The sequence below is a fragment of the Talpa occidentalis genome, unplaced genomic scaffold, assembly GCF_014898055.3.
Source record: "Talpa occidentalis isolate TD23 unplaced genomic scaffold, MPIMG_talOcc4v2.1 talOcc4.5, whole genome shotgun sequence".
NCBI classification, from domain to species: domain Eukaryota; kingdom Metazoa; phylum Chordata; class Mammalia; order Eulipotyphla; family Talpidae; genus Talpa; species Talpa occidentalis.
This window is the reverse complement of record NW_023604861.1, coordinates 127,884,542-127,904,504: the sequence shown is the minus strand read 5'-3', so window position 1 is coordinate 127,904,504 and position 19,963 is coordinate 127,884,542. Positions and strand designations below refer to the sequence as shown.

The 19,963-nt window shown below is 49.4% G+C and overlaps 1 protein-coding gene across 4 annotated transcripts in view; it reads left to right on the top strand.

The window, feature by feature from the left end:
• The window catches only part of KLHL29 (kelch like family member 29), a 255,870-nt gene that overhangs the window by 9,205 nt on the left and 226,702 nt on the right, over positions 1–19,963 (top strand). For 3 of the 4 annotated variants that reach the window (XR_008554134.1, XM_054701328.1, XM_054701326.1), the window contains exon 1: positions 2,600–5,525. The exons of the other annotated variant lie outside the window; for it this stretch is intronic. Coding sequence is in view for 2 of the 3 variants with exons in the window: in XM_054701328.1 (XP_054557303.1) it covers positions 5,349–5,525 (177 nt within the window). In the remaining variant the exon portion in view is untranslated. Of the gene's footprint in view, positions 1–2,599; positions 5,526–19,963 lie in introns of those variants that run through there. 4 annotated transcript variants of the gene reach the window in all.

The following is a 19,963-nucleotide window of genomic DNA, read 5'->3' as shown; positions in this document are numbered from 1 at the left end:
AAATTTTCCTTCTTTCCCCCAAGAGAAGAAATAGTATTTTTGTGGGAACATTGCTTCCTTCTCTATGAAGTCACCACCTCACTTGGGATCTGAGGGGACAGCCCCCCTCTCCCACCCTAGCTCTGGCACCCCGGAGAGGTCTGGCAGTGCACAGCCCTTGGGGTGCTCTGGCGGGAGGGGGTGTGGGCCGTGCCTCCTGGAAGACACCATGATGACAGCGCGAGGGAAGTGGACGGCAGCAGCGGGTGTCTGCAGGGAGGAGCTGCGACGCTTGCACGCAAAGCCATGGCAAGGATGCCGAGCTGGTTTCTGCACGAAGGCTGCAGAAGGGAGATCCTGCCACTCCCTGGGCTCTCGAGGTCGAGCCACCCTCCTGCTCAGGTCCCCATGTCAGAATTTAAAGCTTCTCTCCCAGGTTCCTCAGAAACCACAGACACCAGCTTTGTGCATGAGGGCTTCCGGGGTGACTGCTGGGGCCCTGCCCATAGAACGGTGAAGGCACAACTTAATGTGTGACCGTCAACTGTTTCTACACCAGGTTTGCCTCCCAGGAGTTCGGGCCTCTGGAAGCATTTTTGACACCTGGAACAGACACCTGGGGCAGGTGCAGTCTCCTCATCCTAGGAAAACAGGAAGGCAGTTGCCAGTCTGACCCTTCGCGCCTGTGCCCCATGTCGCTGCCGGGTGTAGGGGACTTGAAATAGCATCTGGGACCAAGTATGACCGTTTCTCAGGCCTGCATAAAGCTACAGTTAAAACTTTCAACTCAGCAAACAAATGGCGTGATTAAAAATGGGCAAAAGACTTAAATAGGCATTTTGCCAAAGAAGATGTACTAATAGCCAATAAGCACATGAAAACTTACTCGATACCATTAATGATTAGGAAGATGCAAATCAAAACCATGATGAGATACCACTTCACACCCATTAAGATGATTATTACTAAAAAAAAGGAAAAAAAACATAAAATAGCAAGAGTTGGTGAAGATATAGAGACATTAGGAAGATTGGAACACTTATGTGCTGCTCACGGGAATGTAAAATGTGTAACTGCTATGGAAAACAGTCCAGCAGTTTCTTAAAAAAATTGACCATACAATTACCATAGGATCTAGCAATTCTACTTTCTGGGACATAGCCAGAAGTCATGAGAGCAAGGATTTGAACAGATATTTACACACCCATTGACATAGCAGCGTTATTCACAATAGCCCAGAAGTGGAAGCCTCCTCAGTGTTCATTAGCAGATGATGGATAAGCAAAATATAATCTCTGCATCCAGGGCAGAGATTTTAAAGCTATTATTCAGCTTTAACAAAGGCAGGAAAGTTTGACGTACTACAACGTGGATGGCCCTTGAACACTTGCTCAGTGAAATGTGCCAATCATCAAAGGACCAATATTGTATGATTTCACGTATCTGTGCATGCTCTGTGCCTCAAGTAGTCAAATTCATGGGGAGCATAAGAATGTCATTGCCAGGGGCTGGGGACAGGGGTGGGGAGTTAGTGTTTAATGAGGACAGGGTTTCAGTTTGAGAAAACTGAAAAAGTTCTGGTGATGAGTGGGGGTGATGGTGGCACAGCAGTGTGAATGGACGTAATGCCACTGAGGTGTACACTTAGATGATGAAAATGATATTGTTCCATATATTTTTATCACAATAAAGTAATAGATATTCAAACATACTACAAATTGGTTCTCCTGACAAATTCTTTAAACAATTTGCTCAGGAAAGACAGGCCTTTATTCAGTACTTTAGCAATTCAGCTAATCTTATTGTGCACTTTCTATAAACCTAAGCCTGTGCTGGACATTACATTTGTTTACTTACTTTATTTAAAGTATAGCAGTTGAAGTAATGCAATAAAATCCAGAGATCTAAGTGTTCAGTTTTATGTTTTGATAATTGTATGAACATCATCCCAAACAAGATGTCTCCATCACCCCAGAAAGCTTTCTGGTGCCCCTCTCCAATCAAGTTCCCTTCCTCTCCCCAACCAGTTTCCAGCATCAGTCACCATAGATGAGCTGTCTACTACTGACTGTCGTATCAACGCAGTAACACAGGGTGTGTTCCAGTGTGCCTGGTGGGGTTCACTCACATACCATGTGTGCCATTTATCCATGTGGACATGTGTCCCAGCCATTCATTCTTCATTGCTAAATAGTACTCCGCAGCGTGTGCCTCTGCCTGTGTGTCCACTCTCCTGTGCTTTCATGTTGGGGTGGTGCTCTGTCTGGGGACGAGCAGCGAGGATGTTGCCTGGCCCACTGGGAATGTCCACGCACAATTCCTCTGTGCTTCCTGTTGGACTGGCTGTGGACCCAGAGTGAGCTGTTTTCAGGCCATTTAGTGTTTTACATGAAAATTTTGCACCTGATGGATGCCATACCAGTTGCTGGTCAACATTTTTTGGCCCTGAAGCCACTAACTCACCATCCGGGGGCTGCCTGGGGACTCTGCCCTCAGGACAGGAGGCTGGTGATGCCCTTAAAGGTCAGTGTTCTTAGAGATGACCCCATCTTCCCAGCCCAGGCGGCTTCTGGGGGAGCTGACCAGATGCCTGCAGGGGCAAGGGGTGGGGGTGGGAGGAGCAGGGCTGGGGAGGCCCAGTGGGTCCCTCCCCTGGATGGAGCCCAAGGCTGATTGGCTTTCATTGAGCGTGTTAATGCTTTTAGTCTGAGGCTAGAACGGGAGTGTCACGCTCCCTTTCCTAGGACTTTGCCTGCTCTTGTGATCTCTGGTGACTTTTCAGTCAGTCCCCTACCCCACTCCCCACCCCGCACTCTTCTGGGCAGTGTCTCAGTTCCTGAAGCAGTGAGGCCTGACTCCTAAGAGCTGCGGACTTGGCTGCCAGGTGGATCTTTCCCAGCGAGCCCCCCAGAGATGGTGGAGTCTTGCAAGTTATTTCATTTCATGGTGTACAGCTAGCTCACAAAATGACACTAATAATTGCTTTGCTGCCCATGTTCTGCCTATAACAGGTGTATATTGGGAGGGCAGTTCATGCTCTCCAGGAGCTCAGAATTCATCTGTATGAAAGGCAAACACAGCCAGGGTCAGCTTTTCCCCTGCTCCCCATTCCTGGTGGTGGAATGTTGAGAGCATGCTGCAAGGCCAGCGCTGTGGAGCCCCAGGCCAGGGGCTGGGGTGGGGGGAGAGGCTATGGTCCCTGGGAAGCCCCACAAAATAAGGAGCACTTGGAGGAGCTTTGAGGGCAAGTGCGTCTATGGTAGTCTCTCTCCCTCCACTCAGGAACCTCGCTCTGTACCCCCAGCCCCCTGCCAAGCCCACCAGCTCACAGCTGTAGCTAACAAACCTGTCCCAGAGCACAGCAGCACTGAGGGCCCAGCCTGGGCTTGCATCGTGACCGAAAGGACATGTTGCTCTGAGAGACGTCACTGACAAAACTGTGTGTGCATGGTCCTGGGACTGAGTGGTCAGTGCCCTCAGCCAAACCCACCATGGTAGGGCTCGTGGGATGGGGGGCTGGTGTGAGAAGGCTCTCAGCAAGCCAGGGCCCGACAAGAGTCAGGTCCACCCGCCCACCAGCGGGGCCCTGACGGGGACAGAGAAAGGATCTGCCCTTGGAGAGAGCTATGTCTGGAGCCAGGAGGGCCCGTCGTAGGCTGTCTGGAGCTGCTGCGTGGTCAGGCCAAGCCGCCCTCAGTTCCCTGCTCCCCTTGCCCTTCTCTAGACATCTTGCCCATCCTCTCTCAGACCCAGCCCGCCCTTCCTCCTGGAGGACCCCTCCCATGGGAACGCCCTGACCCAGACCCTCGGTGAGACAGCTGTGTAGGCGGCCCCAGCGGACCCTGTGCCCCCGGGGAATTGCTCAAGTGTTTCGTTACCTTTGTCTGGTTTCCTTTGCTGATGTTTTTCCAAGGGCCTCGGCTGAGCGCCTCAGTTTGTGTAAGCAGGGCCTAGAGACGCCGATGCCATTTCAGACTTGCCGGTCAGAGGCAGAGCTGGCCCTGGCATTCCAAATCCTAGAACGTGGGAAGAGTTGTGCCAGGGGTTTCTGGGGAGGGATCCTCCCCCGTCATCTGGTGCTTTCCCAGCCTGTCCTGGATGGAAAAGTGTGAACCCTCTGGAATTTCCTCCTCTGTGTTACTTATCATCACACTGAAAAAGGGAGAATTTCCTGAAACCTGTGACTCGATAAGGGATCCCCTCACCAGGCTGTGAAATGTCTGTTTCCAAATCTGAGTCTCAAAAGATGATCTTTGCTCCATTTTTCCTTTGACGTCCTTTTAGGACGTCAGCCTGGGTGCTCCCCCAAGTCCTTGGCCTTGGGGTCACTGGTGAAAGCCCAACCTGTATCTGGCTCCCAGGTGTTACCACGTCCCTCCCCACCCCAGGTGTGTGTCCCCTTCTGTCCAGCCATGAACCACACCACCTGGTTGTCCTTGGGGGGGTGTGAGTGTGGGGCTGGGAGGCCTGGTCTTCCCGCCTTCCTTCTGCTCCAGGAACCCTAGGGAGAAACACCAAACCCTTTTCTGGGACTGAGAACAAAGTTTCCAAAATGACTTTATCATGAGTTTGGTTATTTGAGAGAATAGCTTTTAATTAAGAAGGAAACTTGGTTAATTAAAAGAAATCAGGGAGAAAATTGTCAACATACTCTGATATCAAGTGTATAATAACAAACAAGAAGGGAGGGCGGAGGCCAGGAGTACGCCATGCTGTTAACAGTGGTCAAATTTTTAAATTCTCCAGATATTTTTTAATCAGTGTATTTTTCATAATGGGAAAACGTAGAAACTCACTTAGCGAGGGGAAGAAATGTACACTGACAAGGTTAGTGTGCATCACAGGCCACTCCCAGAGTGAGCTGAGTGTGTTTGTGTCCATGCTCACCCCAGTGCTGATGGAAACAGGACCAGAACAGGCCGGAAAGGAGGAAAATTCTAAACAGCCAGTTTTTGAAAGAGGGGAAGAAGCAAAATGGTTTCACACAGTCCCCTATGAACTGTCCCAGCAGTGGGGCCCTGGTTCTCCTGAATGAACAATCCCCCCGGGTCCCGGTTCATCCTGGGGCTCCTGCAGGATCCAGGATTTGGAGACCTTCTTGTTAAGGGGTGCTCAGGCAGGCTTCAAACCTCAGAAGTCTGCCTTGCTGAATGCAGTGCCAGCCTTCTCTAATCACTGTGCCCCCAAGTGGTCACTTGTACCTGTACATTGCATCCAGGGAAAAGGTTGTAATTAACCAGTTTCTGGACTGCACAATTTGCAATTTAATACTTATGATGAAAATAATACGGTATGACCCAAAGGCGTGAGAAAGGAATCCAAATGGTATCTGTGTGTGTGTGTGCATGTGTGTGTGAGCACACTCACATATGCACACGTGCATTTCCACTTACAGAGGAACCTGCCAGAAGAAGGGTGGCCGCGAGCAGAGCCCTCCCAAGAACCCAGAGGCTGCTCCCTTTCCCCGAGCGCTCCTCCTTGGCTTTGACGGCCTGCCTCCCTGCAACAATCTCCATGATAGTCGCTTTGGCAGCCTGCCAGAGTCTGTAAGTGTACAGAGAATTGTGTTTTAATAGAAGGCTTTACCTCTGATACAGATTTAAAATGAGGAAGAAACTTTCTGTTCCTCAGCCAGAGTGAAATGCATTTTGCTTCTTGTGAAATGCTGGTGATTACAAGCTCATCTTACATAATTTTATTATTTTCAATTGCTGCCTGTCAATCTCAGGTGATGGTTTCCTGGGAGCAGAAAGGAGGCAGATTCTGGGCGATGATAAAAAAAAAAGTCACCCAGTCATTAGCAAGGCGTACAGAAGTTTAGAAAGGAGAATAATTATCTTTGTGATGATGCTGTTTGAGATCATCAGGACTTGCTTCGCTAAGTTAGACGTGCAGAAGCGAACCGAGTGTTTAATGGCCTTTTAGAGGCTGCCTTTTCACTTAAACAAAGAGTTTGCTGTTTGAGATTTAAAAAAGATCTTTAAATCGAATGAAGGAATTCTCTTGCATTACATTTTCAGGAATCTTTAACACTCTTGAGGTGGTCCACTGTCACGCCCACAAGAGGGCATTTTCTCATCAACTACTGTAAAAAGGATTTGTTTTCAAAAGAGAAGCTGAGAGGCCTGGGGGAGAGAGTGTTAATCAGACGTGGGGAGTGGAGAGCTGGGTGCAGTGAGTGGTGTGTGTGCCTCCCTTCCTGCGTCCTGCCGTGGGTGAGCCGGTAGCCGGACTTCTGCTCTCTGCTTGCTGTGTTTGCTCTGTGTTTAATGTCTTCATCCCAGAATGACCCGGCACCAAACAAACCTTTACAACTGTTCTGCCAGGTAGAAGATGCCGTGTGCTAGGACGTAGCTAGTGTGTGACAAGGATGAGTCCCCAGAACCGGCATCACTCATGAATGATTTCAAGCACTAAATTTGATTTTCTACTATTTAAGACTCTGGGAAAGTCATTTCATGCAAGGAATCCTTCACCTTCTCCAACATATGTCTACTGAGTACGTACATATTATGTGTCATCAGGGACCTAACTAAGATCTTATTCTCTTGGAACATACATTCCTAGCATTAAAAAAAAAAAACACGTGAGTCCAATCTAGAGCATAGTAAGTGCTGTGAGGACCAATCAGGTGGTTATTTCAGATTGGCTAGTCAGGAATACTTCTCTAAAGACCAACAAGAAGGTTCTGGTTTTGTTCAATCAGCACCGAGACTGTTTGGATTACAAGTGTAATAAATCATCTCAATTCCCTTATTCAAAAAATGTATTTGCATTGCTTATTTTCTTATGGACCATGAAACATGCTGAACATGAGGAAAGGGACATGGAGTTGCCAGTTATTAGTTTGGTAAATAACACTTAAAATTATTATCGGCTCTTCACTCCATCATTTCAAAAAATAATTGATGTTTTTACAACAAAGAATAGGAAAAATGTAATCCTAGAATATAAGAGAGTTGCACAGTTTAACGTTTTGGAAAATTCACTAAATACTTGAGTTTTCTCATTTTTCCATGGACAATGACAGTCCCTCACAGGGTAATCGTCCACCCTTTCCCCAACCACGAGGACCCGGCCATAGGAGGTACAGCAGTGGCAGCTCTGCTCAGCGCACAGCCGCACATACAAGACATGAGAGCAGCCTATGTCATACTTCCCACTCACGTGACTCTGGTCCCAGAGTTACCATACCAACAGACGTGTACGGCAGTTTCTGAAATCAGGAATCAAAACTCTAGTTTGGAAACATATTTTGGAAGATCAGAGTAAATCAAGGAGGGCTGCATGGAGGAAGTGAACCTTGAACTCGACATTAAAGGTTGGATAGATATAAGGAAGAGGGTCCTATTATAGTGGGTGATGTTTTCTTTGTTTTAAGTTAATGTGGAGCATTTTTGGTAATGAAAGCAACACCCATTATGTAATATTTTCAAGCATAATGGATTATATAATAGTTTCTAAAAACCTGTTGCATAGAGGTGAATGTTGCTATTTTATGTTTTCTCCTAATTTCATTATTTTGCAGATGAAATTTTGCGTGGCTTTTTACTTTGGAACACTTTCCGTATCACTGAAAGTGATTTCTAAACATCACATCTTAATGCCTACATGGTATTCCATCATGCTCATAGTCTGGTTTACATAGCCATGCCCATAGGGTGTCATTTTTCCCCTCTCTACTCTAGTGAATATACTTGTGTATCATTTTGGTTCATAAATTTGGGGTCAGACAGATCTGACAAGGCTCAGCAGAGGGTACTTCAAGTCCATTACATTCTCCACCCAGCCTTTCCCCGAGTACCGTCTCCAGGGTGATCCTAAGAAGTGCACAAGAGAATATTTTGGACAGAATTCTTGAAACAGAATTGCCAAAGTTTGATCTTCTAAAAATTGTTAACTTTCAAATTATCAGAGTAATGTTCTTGATGGGAAAACCATGTGTAATCTTAACCACTAAGAGATGAAAACCATTTTAACATTTTGCAGTCTATTATTTGTCATTGGGATCCTACTACATACAGATCATTTTTTCTCCTGCCTTTTTCCCCTCCTAACTTGCTATTGATTTTCCCTTGTCATTACACATTCATAAATGTGATTTTAAAAAGTGATATTTCATTATATTCCATTACATCAATGTGCCATATTTTATTTACTAACTTCCGATTGTTGGACATTTAGATAACTCGGTTATTTGCTATGATAAATAACGTTGTGACCGGATACAGTGGAACATAAATATCTGCTTCTGCAGATGTTTTGGACGATCTGTTGAGCAATAATTCCTAGAACTGGTTTAACTGAGTCCAAAGTAGGCGCATGCAGGGGGCAATGTGGTCACACGATGGCTTCTGTGTGACCACATTGCCATCGTGTGACCACATTGCCCCCAGGAAACCTGTGTTTTACTTTCCCAATATTAACATGTGCACCCCTATTTTACCCAGTCTTACAATTTGTTCTTAACCCTACTCTGGTGGGTAGGTGAGCAGTGGCATCCGTGGTCTCGGATTTGCAGTCCCTTGATTACCAGCGAGCTGTAGCATTTGTCTGTGTTTATTGACATTTCCATCCTCTGCCTGTTCTTCTGTTTATATTCATCTTTTCTTATTGATTTGTGAGAGCTCCTTATGCATAAGAGGATATTAACCTTTTGGTGTAATGTTGGGAATATTTTTCCCAGTTTGTCATTTGTCTCTTAAATTCGTTTACGGTTTCTTGGTCATATGGAAGTCTTTAATTTGACTGTCGTCCTATTTATCAGCCTTTTTTACTTTGACGTTTCCTCTTGTTTTTATGCTTAGAAAATCCTTCTCTAACCTAGCTTTAGATTTCTCTTCATTTTTATATTTTCTTCTATGTTTTCATGATAGCATTTCAGATTCAACTTTTTATCCAGTTCTGAGTTCATGTGTTTTGTTATATGACAGGAATTAATTTTTATCTTATTAGATATGTAATTCTTCCACTTCTGTTTACAGACCTGCTACTTCTCCCCTTTAATAAATTCTTGTGGAAATTAGAGTATGTCTCCAGGCTACTTAATTCTGTTCCATTTTTTCCCTCTCTGACCTCATGCTATGCCACATTGTTTTAATTACAGAAGCTTTTCTATTGTGTTCTAAAATCTGTAGTACAATTATTATTTTCCAGATTATTTTTAGCTACTACCTCAGATACATCAAATATATTGCCCAGATGAACTTCAGAATCAGTTTTAGCAAACTCAAAAAATATCTTTTGTTGGCCCTTTTTTATGTGACCCCTCTGAATTAGGTGATACCTATCAATTGATTTAAAATGAATGGACATCCTGACTATAGTATTAAGACTTCTCATTCCAGAATACAGTATTCCATTTCCTCTCTCTCTGTTTATTTAAGGTTACTTTCATATCTCTCTGTCAACATTCGTGGTTTTCTTCATAGGAACTCTGCATTGTTCTTAGAAAACAGAATTCATTCCTCGATGTTCCACATAGATGGACTGAGATCTTTTCTGTCCTGTTATATTTTCTAATAAGCTACTACTGATAAATCAGGAAGCTCTTCTTTTTTATGTGTTTACATTGTATCTTGTCAGGTTATGGAAGTTTCTCGTGGATAGAACTTTTCAAGGCTTTCAAAACATGCTGATTATTTTAGCAAAAGGTTGTATGCACAACTGGTAGTATCTGGGAGATAGCTTATGTTATCATTTTTAAGAATCATTATTAATTTAGAGGAAAATGCCCTCTCATTGTGCCCTATATACAATTTCAGTGAAATTCATTTCTGACTCTGAGCCTGAGTCCTGGGGATATCATTTATTTGGGGTGTACAGTCTCAGCGTGCAATGCCTGCATGTTAGTCCCTGCTGAAGCACAGACAGCCCTGGTCACCCTGGTATACAAAGGGCACCTGTCTCAGCAGGAACTTGAGGTTCACAGCCTGGACAAGGGGGTGGTGGGGGGCGGGGGTTGGGAGGGCCAGTCGTAAGGATGGTTCCAGGCCTGCTCTGGACATACTGGACATACCTCCCAGACCGACTGGTCGAGCTGCTATCGCCGACGTCAGGTTCCATTTCACCCAGATGCACACTCACAGCCAGACACACTTGAGTGTGAAGAAACAGTCAGGCTCCACTTGCCCCATTGTTGAGCCCTGAAGGACAATCAGCATTTCCATTCACAGCACAAAGACAATCCCTCAACATGAGCCAAAAAAGAAGAGAAAGGCTAACGAGAAATATGACCCTTGTGCTGGACGCCATGCTCAGCTCACACTGTGAGCATACGCGACATTGCTGCCTCCGCCGGGTGAAGGTCTCAGCCGTGGTGCCGGAAAGCCTCTCCTAGCCTGAGTCTCCCCAACATATGGCCAAGGGAGGGCGGAATCTCCTCACATCCCACACAGAAACATGTACCCGTGGCATGCTTCTCCTCGTTGGACAAACAATCGCCTTTTACTCTGTTTTTGATGCCAGTTGGGGAAAGTTGAAAATCTCCCTCAGATTTTCCCACTCGAAAATCTCCCTCAGAAGAAATTTGTTGCCATCGGAAAATCGCCCCCATGTTGTAACTGCCTCCTGTGAAGCCAGACAGCAGGGCAAAGTGTCTTCCCTCAACAAAACCCAGACCCATTATTCAGGTTCAACAAACATCTGAGCCCTTCTGCACTCTGGCTGTGGTGGAACAAAATAGCTGGGTTGTTTTCCCTCAAGGAGCTTAGAGTCTAGAGGGCAGGATGTTTATCTGAGCTCAGTTAGCAATGAAGCACCGTGAGAAGTGCAGTTCTAGGAGATTCCCTCATCTTTGATTCAGGGGCTGATCTGAGATATAAAGAAGTGGTTGACTGGTTGACCACAGGATGCATTTTATAAAGCTGGTGCCGGCTGCCATGTGGCGATCTACTGAAGGGCGCCAAAGAAGACTGGAGGACTATTAGTGGATGATTGCCGAAATCGGGGCCAGAGTGGTGGCACCTAGGACTGAGGTGGTGGTGTGAATGGAGAGCAGTGAGTTTGAGGTATCTGAATAGGTTGACTTGACATCTGGATGTGAGGAAGTAAGGGAGAGAGGGTGTCTCAGCATGACACCTAGATCTCAGGTGTGGAACTGGTTGGACGGTTGTGTTTTGGTGACACCAGGAGCACTAGAAGGGGGAGGTATGTTGGGGGAAAGTGATTTATGTTTAGGACCAGCATGAGGGCGTCTGAGACATGGCAGTGGTAGGTAGGCAGTTAGAGGAGACTGAGGTCAGAGACGGACATTTTGAGGAACCACCCAAATTGAATCACCCAAGAAGAATCTCAGAGGTCAGGGACAAACTGTTGGGCCAGCCAGCAGGACCCAGTCCTTTTGGGGCCTCTTGGCTACTCCGGCTACCACCTGGCTTCTAGAGACGGTGCTTTCCCAGGGACAGAGATTTCCTGTATATCCGCCACCATGTGCTGACTGAGTCAGCGCTGGAGGTAACAGAAGAGCATAAACACACAGAAACCACACATCCGCACAGGTTGGCCTGTTAACTATCCCTTGCCTTCAGGCTCATACTTCCCACCCGTCAGAATAGTCTCTGAGCACCATATGGAGCCAGAGTCTCTTCTCAGCCCCCCTCCTCTGTCCTGAGCCTTCCCTTCTTCCCCGTCATTTCTGAATGATGCACCTTAAAATGCATTGTCTGATCATTTTGTTATGTAAGTCAAGAAGAACATTAAATTTGTGTCAGCTCAGATCATTTATGTAACCATGCATTCCATAAATATTTATTAGACCCCTTCTCATGTGCCAGGCACAGTAGCATGAATAAAAGTAGTGACAAAAGCAAGATCATATCCCCTCCTAGGAAACTTCCAGTGTAGGGCAGGAGGCAAAATACAGAAGAGCTGGAATTATTGCGTTGATGTGACAAATGCTGAACTAGAAGGATGTCCAGTCTCGCTGGTGGCCAGGTGAGGCCGGGGCCTATTCTGTGGCTGGAGGGAAGGACTGGGTGAGTGGCATGTGTGGCAGGTGCCAAGGGGCAGCACCATGAGGGCAATTGGACAGAAGACACAGATGGGGAAGAGGAGGTGTTTGGGGAGTGTGAAATATAGTAAGTCCTGAATGTCATCCATGGGTCAATGGAAACTGTGACCAAAAGTGAAATGACATATAATGAACCCAGGTCCTCACATAACATCATTCCCTTCAACATCTGCTAGAATGGCTTTTTTTCTCATCAACATGATAACAGAAAAAAAAAATCATTTGAGAACTTGCTGTAGTTTCCTTGGTTGGAGTCTACTGTATGTGTGTTGGAAAGGAGAGAGAGAGAGAAAGAGACTGGGGTGTATGGCCCAGGCAGTGGGGTCATGCAGGGAGGGGGGCTGTGGCATCTAAGCTGCCAAGGTGGGCAGTGTTGAGGTAAGCAGGGCCTGGAGAGGAGGTGGTTAGGGCAGCCGAATTCCTTCCTGTCATGTGTGCCGGTGTGTTTTCTCAACCTCATCCAGTCCTGCTGTCAGGAGATGAAATGAGACAAAAATATCCTTATTCTCCTTGCACTGGGAGAGGAAAGCCTGGCCTGGAGTCTCAACAGGTAGGGCCGACTCTGCCTCCTCTCCTTCCCAGACGTGGAAACGGCAGCTCTCAAATGTCAGCCACAATGAGTGGTTTGTTCGGAGGGCGTCTGTGGGCTCTTTTGGCAGAACTGAGGTGAGTTTCTATCTGAGACTCAGGTCCTGATCAGGTCCGGAGGGGGAAGGCTTGACTCGGGTTGGTGCAGGTCTCTCCCCTCTGCTTCTGACTGACTATCTCCACGCCACCTTTAATGCTGCAGACCACTGCTTGTCACTTTGCCAAATTCCTGTGCTCTTCCTTAAGCATGATTCATGCACTGGATGAATGCGGAGGCCCAGTCCAATAACCAGTAACTTCCTGGAGGAGCCAAAATTTAAATCACGGATGTGTCCCAACTCACTGGAATGCTTTAGCTCCCTTTGGGCCTGTCTTACTTCCAGGCTCCCTGGAAGAAGTCTTCCTGGAGAAGTCACGGGACTCTGACCTGAGGCTGCTGGGACTGACTCAAGGGATGGGGGCTGTGAAATCAGCCAGTACCCAGAGGGTGCCTGGATCTGCCTGCAGATTGTCGATAGTTGAGGAAATTTCAGAACCTGCTCTGAATTCAGGTGCCAAGCTGGGCTTCCTCCCGGGCCAGGGCCTCGTCAGCCCCTCATTGAGTACCCAGCCTAGTGGGTTGTAGGTGCTGGGGGCACAGGTGGGCGAGGAGAGCAGTGGAGAAGCGCGTCAGATAAGGCCAGGGGTGAGCATTGCCGACTTCTAGGCGGCCGTGCTGACGCTTGGCTGGTGTGTATAGATGGTCCCCCGCGGCCCTCCAAGGCTAGGGAGAGGCTGCAGGACCTGACAGTCACCATCTTGAGGGAAAGAGGAGACCCCTTGAGCTGGGGATGGAGCTCTGAGAATCAGAGGGGCTAGAGACCAAAGTATCTGGTCTTCTGAGCACCAGGGCCTGGGTGAGTTTCTTTTGGCGGATAATCCTCCGGCACATGCCAGGTCGCTTCTGCTCAGGGGTCAAAGGCAGCACTGCACACAGCTCCTCTGTCAGGTCTGATGAGGCTGACTGGGGGGTCCATGTGATGAGGACCCTCTCCTCCTAGATGAGACTCTTGGCTCCAGCACCCTTTCCTAAGTGGGAAGATGGCGGGTGTGGGGTCCAGAGGGGAAGGCTTGACTCGGGTTGGTGCAGGTGTCCCCCCCTCTGCTTCTGACTGACTATCTGCACGCCACCTTTAATGCTGCAAACCACTGCTTGTCACTTTGCCAAATTCCTGTGCTCTTACTTAAGCATGATTCATGCACTGGATGTTTTTGACATTTGAAGATGGTTCCTTGGGCAATTCTCTTGTTTGCCTTCAAGAAAATGCCTGCAGTTCTCTATTTCATTTGGGAAAAGGCGAGGCCCAGGATGCTTGTAATGAGCTCGTTGGACTATAAGGTGCTGGGCCTGGTGAACTTGTGGGTGTGGCTGATCTATAAGGCTTTTGCTATTGAACTGACCGGGGCAAGTCCTCTGCCCCCGGGTTATGGATCATTTGTAAGTAAAGATAATTCATCTGCAGGATCACGTTGGCACGGAGTTGGCCACACGAGGCTATCTCCATATGGAGCCAACCGTGGGGCCAGCTCCTGGATCAGAGAAGGTCGTGGGTGTCACCAGACCTACGGTTTCTGTCCTGGCAATGCCCACAGACTGCGGGATCCTCTTTCTGGGAAAGGAGCGGTCACTCCAGAAGAGGTCATCACAGTGTTGGCCTTTCCACTCTGCTAAGCTAGGACTGCCACTACCTGGGAGCGGTTAGTTCCCATTTCATGTAATTATTCACTCATTAAGACTCACCCCCTTCCACCCACCTGCCACCACCAGATCTACCCTCTCCGATGCCAAACTGAGAAAACACCCCTGGGGGAGGGAGAAGAAAGAACCTGACCCCCCACCTGGAAGGAAGCCATTGTCCAGGCACGGAAAACCACAGGTTCACAGCCATGTACGGCTCTTGTCCCCCAAATATTTCTTGATTTTTCCCGTTGGTTCCCTATTGAGACTGTCCATGCTCCCCAGCAGAACCAGTGCTTCGAACTCAGCATTCAAGACTCTCAGTTTGTCCCTCGACACCCTCCTTCCCCTTGGATGGTTCCTCCCCCTTCCCTGTTGGGTCAAGGCGAGGACCGGGTGCCCTGCTCTGGGGTACGATGACATCAGGCCAAGAGATTGAACCGGGGCCTCCTTCGGTAAACAGCCAGGTAATTTCAGCTCACAAATGGTCTGAGAAGAGGCTGCGGCTCTCCCAGATGTCTGCGAACACCACGCCTGCGCCCCCAGCCTCCCAGTCATGGTGTTCCTCAGATGGAGGCCTCTCCATTAAAGCCCTGGAAAACAGGACTCTTGAAGATAGGATAAAGGATTAGGGATAATTTCATTTCAGGAGAAAGAGGCTGAGGAGGGACTTAATTGTCTTTGAAGGATGCTCCCGAGGAGCGCGGAGATGAGTTGTTCTCCATCTCACCGAGAGGGAGAAGACAAAGTGGATCTCAAAGGAGCAGGCAAAGTTTCCAGTTAGCCCCCTGCCTGGAGGGGTGGGGGAGGCGGAGCAGGCGGGCGATGGTGCTGGAAGGTTTTGCTGGCACAGGTACTTGTCCAGGGGATGCTGGGGGAGAAGGAGACATCTCAGCCCTCTCTTTGAAAGAAAATGTGAAAAGTAAGGAGTTAACAGAGACTGTAAGGCCTCGGGGTGGGGAGATCTCCAAGGGTGGGGGTAGCCAGGATGGAGAACCCTGGGAAGGTGAGATGGTGAGTGGACAGCCATGTGAATAAGGGTGAGAAGTGGGGGGGATATGCTGACTGGGTCCTGCAGACCGGGGAGCTGAAGCAGAGATCCTGGAGCAGAAGCGGGAGGGGCGGTGGGGTGGAGAGGGCGGCTTTCACCTTTACTCATGGGCAGCTGGGGACCCTCTGGTGATGCGCCGGGGAGGGAGGGACCCAGCATGGCTCCTGGATCTGGTTTATACCCCTGGACAGTGGACAGGATCGTGCAGCCCCAAACTGTAGTGTGCAGTTCCCTCTGCCTAATGCAGACTTGTCTGCAGCACAGGAGTAAAATATGGACACTGTGTAGTAAGTGTCTTCATTAAACTAAATGCCTTCCATTTCAAGAGCTATCCCTTATTCTCAGATTCTGTTTCATCAGTCAAGATTCTAATTTATAAGCAACAGAAACCCCTTTCTGGCTAATTGAAGCAGAAAAAGAATTTACTGCAAGGATATTAGGCAGTGCAGAGACTCCAGGAGGGCGGAGAACTAGGATCAGAGGCCCCGCGGTCAGGACTGACTTCAGGTGGTTCCAAGCACAGACCCCCAAGGACCCCCACTGCCACCTGCTGGGGCAGATTCTAGCTTGTGGCACTCACACCTCCAGCACCACAACCGCCCCATCCCCACCCCCACTTCCTGGCACCACTGGCTCCTGATTGAAGTTTGCAAACTCGATAAAGTGTGCAAGCTTATCATTTGCACATGTAGAGCAAGGGAGCTAACCTAAGTGTTTGCCATTTTCAGCTTCTGCAATCAACTGTCAGTTTGGTCTTCTTGGGAAGGACATTCCAGACACAGGGTGGGGGCTCAGGAGCAAAGGCCCAACAGAGTGACCAGAGCTCCTTCTGTGTCTCTCTCCTCCTTGGGTGTATGTACACATCTGGGGGGCCTGTGCCTATTAAAAAATGTTATTTCTTTTGTGAAGTGAAGATGATTTGTTTGTTTGATGCTTAAGATATTCTGTTTAGTTGGAAAAATATGAAGTTGACAACCTACTATTTGTCCCCAAATGTTTTGGAAGTTTACTAGTCCATGAAACCCAAAAGACTGGGAACCACAGGTGGAGATTATGCCTCAGGGCGCCAGACAGCCTGGATCCAAATCCCAGTGCTGCTGCTTACTAGCCGAGAAGGCTGCGAGAGTGACGTAAGCTTCCTAAGGCCCCAGCTTCTTACATGTACAATAAAGATAATCATCCTCACTTCTCAGGGTTATGACGAGCAGGAAAACATGGATGCAGTGCTGACAGGAGCCATGGGGAGCAGGCAATCCTGTTGGGCTGAGGGATTGATATGACCTGCCCAGCTTTCTTGAGGCAGATCCAGAATAATCCAGGGCACCTGAGAATCTGTTCTGTGCCCGCCAGAAGCTCTCCGTCACTGTAATGGGCACCTGGGGACATGCTGAGCTCCTGGTAGACTCGTTTATTTCTTCTCTGCTAACGCCTGTAGGGTGGAAGGGAGCCGTGTGGCCCAACACTGATGGAGCCCAGGTTCAGAGCTGTAATCCCACAGAGCCCCTCTCTGGAAATACTGAGAGCAGGCCAAGCCCCTCCCTGCAGGGGCGAGGTGGAGGGGGGTGCTGGTAACTTGGGGCCGTGATCTGATGGGCATTTTCCTGGCTTTGTCTTTCTTCTCACCCTTGTCGGGATGGACAGGGCAGGAGTGCGGTCCTCTCCAGCTCTGCCCTCCGTTTCCTTATTTGGCAAAAAGCAAGAGTCTACAAAGTCACCTGGCCCGTGGTGGTGGCAGAGCCCAGATCAAACCCAAGCTCCGTCCACTCTAGTACAAGAGAGGCTACGTGGAGTGAAATCTGGACGGGGATGCTCCGTCCTCTTCTGCCTGTGAGCCTCACACACCCTGTCCCTTGCCGTGCTCCCCACTGACCATCAAGAGCACCCACTTTCTGTGCATTTATTGAAACTCTTCCTGGAGGAGCTGCCATTTGAGCCCTTGTGGCCTCGTGGGAGTCTCAGGACGTTGCCCCAATACACACAGTGACCCTCCTGGCCACGTTCACTTCTCCCCTCCCCAGGGCTCCACCTTTGTTCTTCTCACACTGCATGCCCTCCTTGAGTCATGTTCTGTGCTCCCCAAAGCAGTGACTCCCAGATCCACACTTTCAGGCCCCACTGATGACCACAGAGCCATAAAAACAACTCGCTCAGGACCAGATACTCTTGGGTTCCCAGAAGGCACCTCATTTCAGCATTTCCAAATGTGACCCCACCCTCTCTTCCCAACCACCCCGGGCCTCTCCCTCCCTCATCTTCCCGATGTCCACCTGGTACGAGCTGGATGGGAGCAGACCACAGGGACATGTCCCAAGGCTGGCAGTCCCCCCACTGAGTCTGGGGGCAGGTTCCTCCCCCCCTGGCCTTTCCAGGCGGTCTGTGGACTGTAGAGGGACTGAGCAGGAAGCTCCGAGGGCCGGCGGACCGAGGGCTTTGGTTTGGAAATGTTAGACTTCAGCATGATTTAGTGCCCTGGCATTTCTGAGCTGGTTTACAGTAATCAGGCATTTGTTAATGTTCACTCTCTCCTCCATGGACTGTTGCTGACACAGGAACTTTCTCTGTTGATTAGATTTCAGCCTGTGCTAAACGGTAACCAGTGGGGGTACGTGGAGGCTGGGCCCCAGCCACTGTGGCCACACGGGGACCGTGGACGCTGCTCTGTCCTCTCCTGCTTTGTTAGCAGCTTAACCCAGAGTCTCAGCTGTTTCAGCTGTGAGAGAGGGCTGAGCATCCTCCGCCTTCGGGTTATCATGAGGATTAAGAGAGAGAACGTGAAGCCCTCTGCCTGACTCATAGTATGCACTTACAAATCTTTATTCCCTTGTAATTGTCCCTCAGTGCCCATGTGAAGTCTGGCTGTTCCTGAAGGTGCCGGGTGATGCTCTTCAGTGAAAAGGAACAGGTGTGGAATGAATGGGCTTTCTTTTCTCCTAACAAGGTTGAAAGGCCCCATGCCTCTGCCTCCTGCCTGGTCGCGCTCCCCATAGGTTTATTTTAGTCTAGAGTTGTAGTCTACAAATCCTCGTCATTGTCCTACTGATGAATTAAATTGGGTGGAGCCAGAAACTAGGCTTCTGCATTCCCAAGCAGCCCGTATTCTTCACCCAAAAAGAAGAGCTCCATGAAGCCAACGCTGTGCCTGGAAATTTGGAACCCAAGATTCTGGCTCCAGCCGGGAGCCACCGCGCATGATCCCTCCTGCCATGTTTGCCACGTCTGCATTCTGTGAGGGCGACGGCAGCTTGCTGGGGTGAGGAGCCCTGTCTTCCAGGGGTATTTCCTGAGCCTGTGGGTGCCGGTGGAGTCGGCTTGGCCACACTTTCCCGGGGGGCCCGGGGGGGCCTGTGGCTGGAAGCTGGGCCCTCGTCTGCCTGTGTGGCAGTGTCCACACACCCCAGGCCCCGCCCTGCCCTTGTCTCCCTGGCTGGACTGGGGCCAAGGAGCCAGCCTTGGTGACCGTGTCCCTGGACACTCCGTTGCCGGGACTTTTCAGCACAGGACAATGACTTAGCTCCTTTTAGTCACTCCGGACTGGACATTTTTGGTTATTTTCAAGACGTCTTCTCAAATGCATTCTAAAAATATGGCTGTGTTCTCTTCTGAATAGATTTTTAATTGTCCTTTCCCTGAAAAATGTTGAGCAAAATTATGCTTCAGGATACCGGTGGCTGGCTGGCCGCCCCAGGGACTCAGGGACAGCGGGCAGCCTTGGTGGCCTGACCTCGACCCAGCACTGGGACTGCCCACCGGATGACTCTGCAGAGCCCTCCAGCTCTGCCCCCACCCTCCTGTCCGGTCCTGCCCATGGACCCTCGCAGACCCCCCAGTTTCCCCACTTACCTTGCTGCCCCCAATCTGGTCATGTTACTGCTGCCTCTCGCCCCCTGGCGAGAGGCTCACTTAAGGGAGAGAGAATCCCACAGGAGCGCAACTGGCCGGCTCCAGGGGCCAGGCCGTGCTGTTGGCATCCTCTCCACCTGCAGGGACCCTCGCTCATCTGCAGCTTGAGGTGCTGCCCACAAAGGGCGTGCTGCTCTCGCCCCCCTCTCTTTCTGTGTCTTCTTTTTCTTCTTGCTACCAGCTGAGGCAGAATGTGTATTTTCTGGTAAGAATTCCAAAGAGAGAGAGTCCGGTGGCTTAGTCAATTCCCTCTGCCCCCGCAGGGCACTCTGCATCACCAGAGAGGGCCTGCCAGTTGTGCATGGACTGCCTTTGGGGGTAGGTCCCATGCCTACTAGCTGTGCCACCCCCTCTTCCAGGAAGGGCCCTGCTCAGCAGGGACTCTGGGCAGGAGAGCGTCTTGCAGGAGGAGCTTGGGTGGCAGGTATGGAACTCCTCCACCCATCACCCACCTAAATCCTAGCCGCCTTTGCATCCTAAGCAAGAAACTGGGGGTTTCCTCCTTCCGGGGTCACTGACAGGGACCAGGCAGAGGCAGGGCCAGCCCCACCCAGATGTTCTCATTAACACGTCCTCACTCTGTTGAGACCTCCCAGCAATCTTCTAGGGAGCAGGCGCCGCCGTGCTCCCTCGCTACAGATGGGGACCGAGGCTCAGGAAGGCCTGACAACTCCTCCATGGAATGGCCGCGCTCCAGCCACCGTCACTCCTAGAGCTC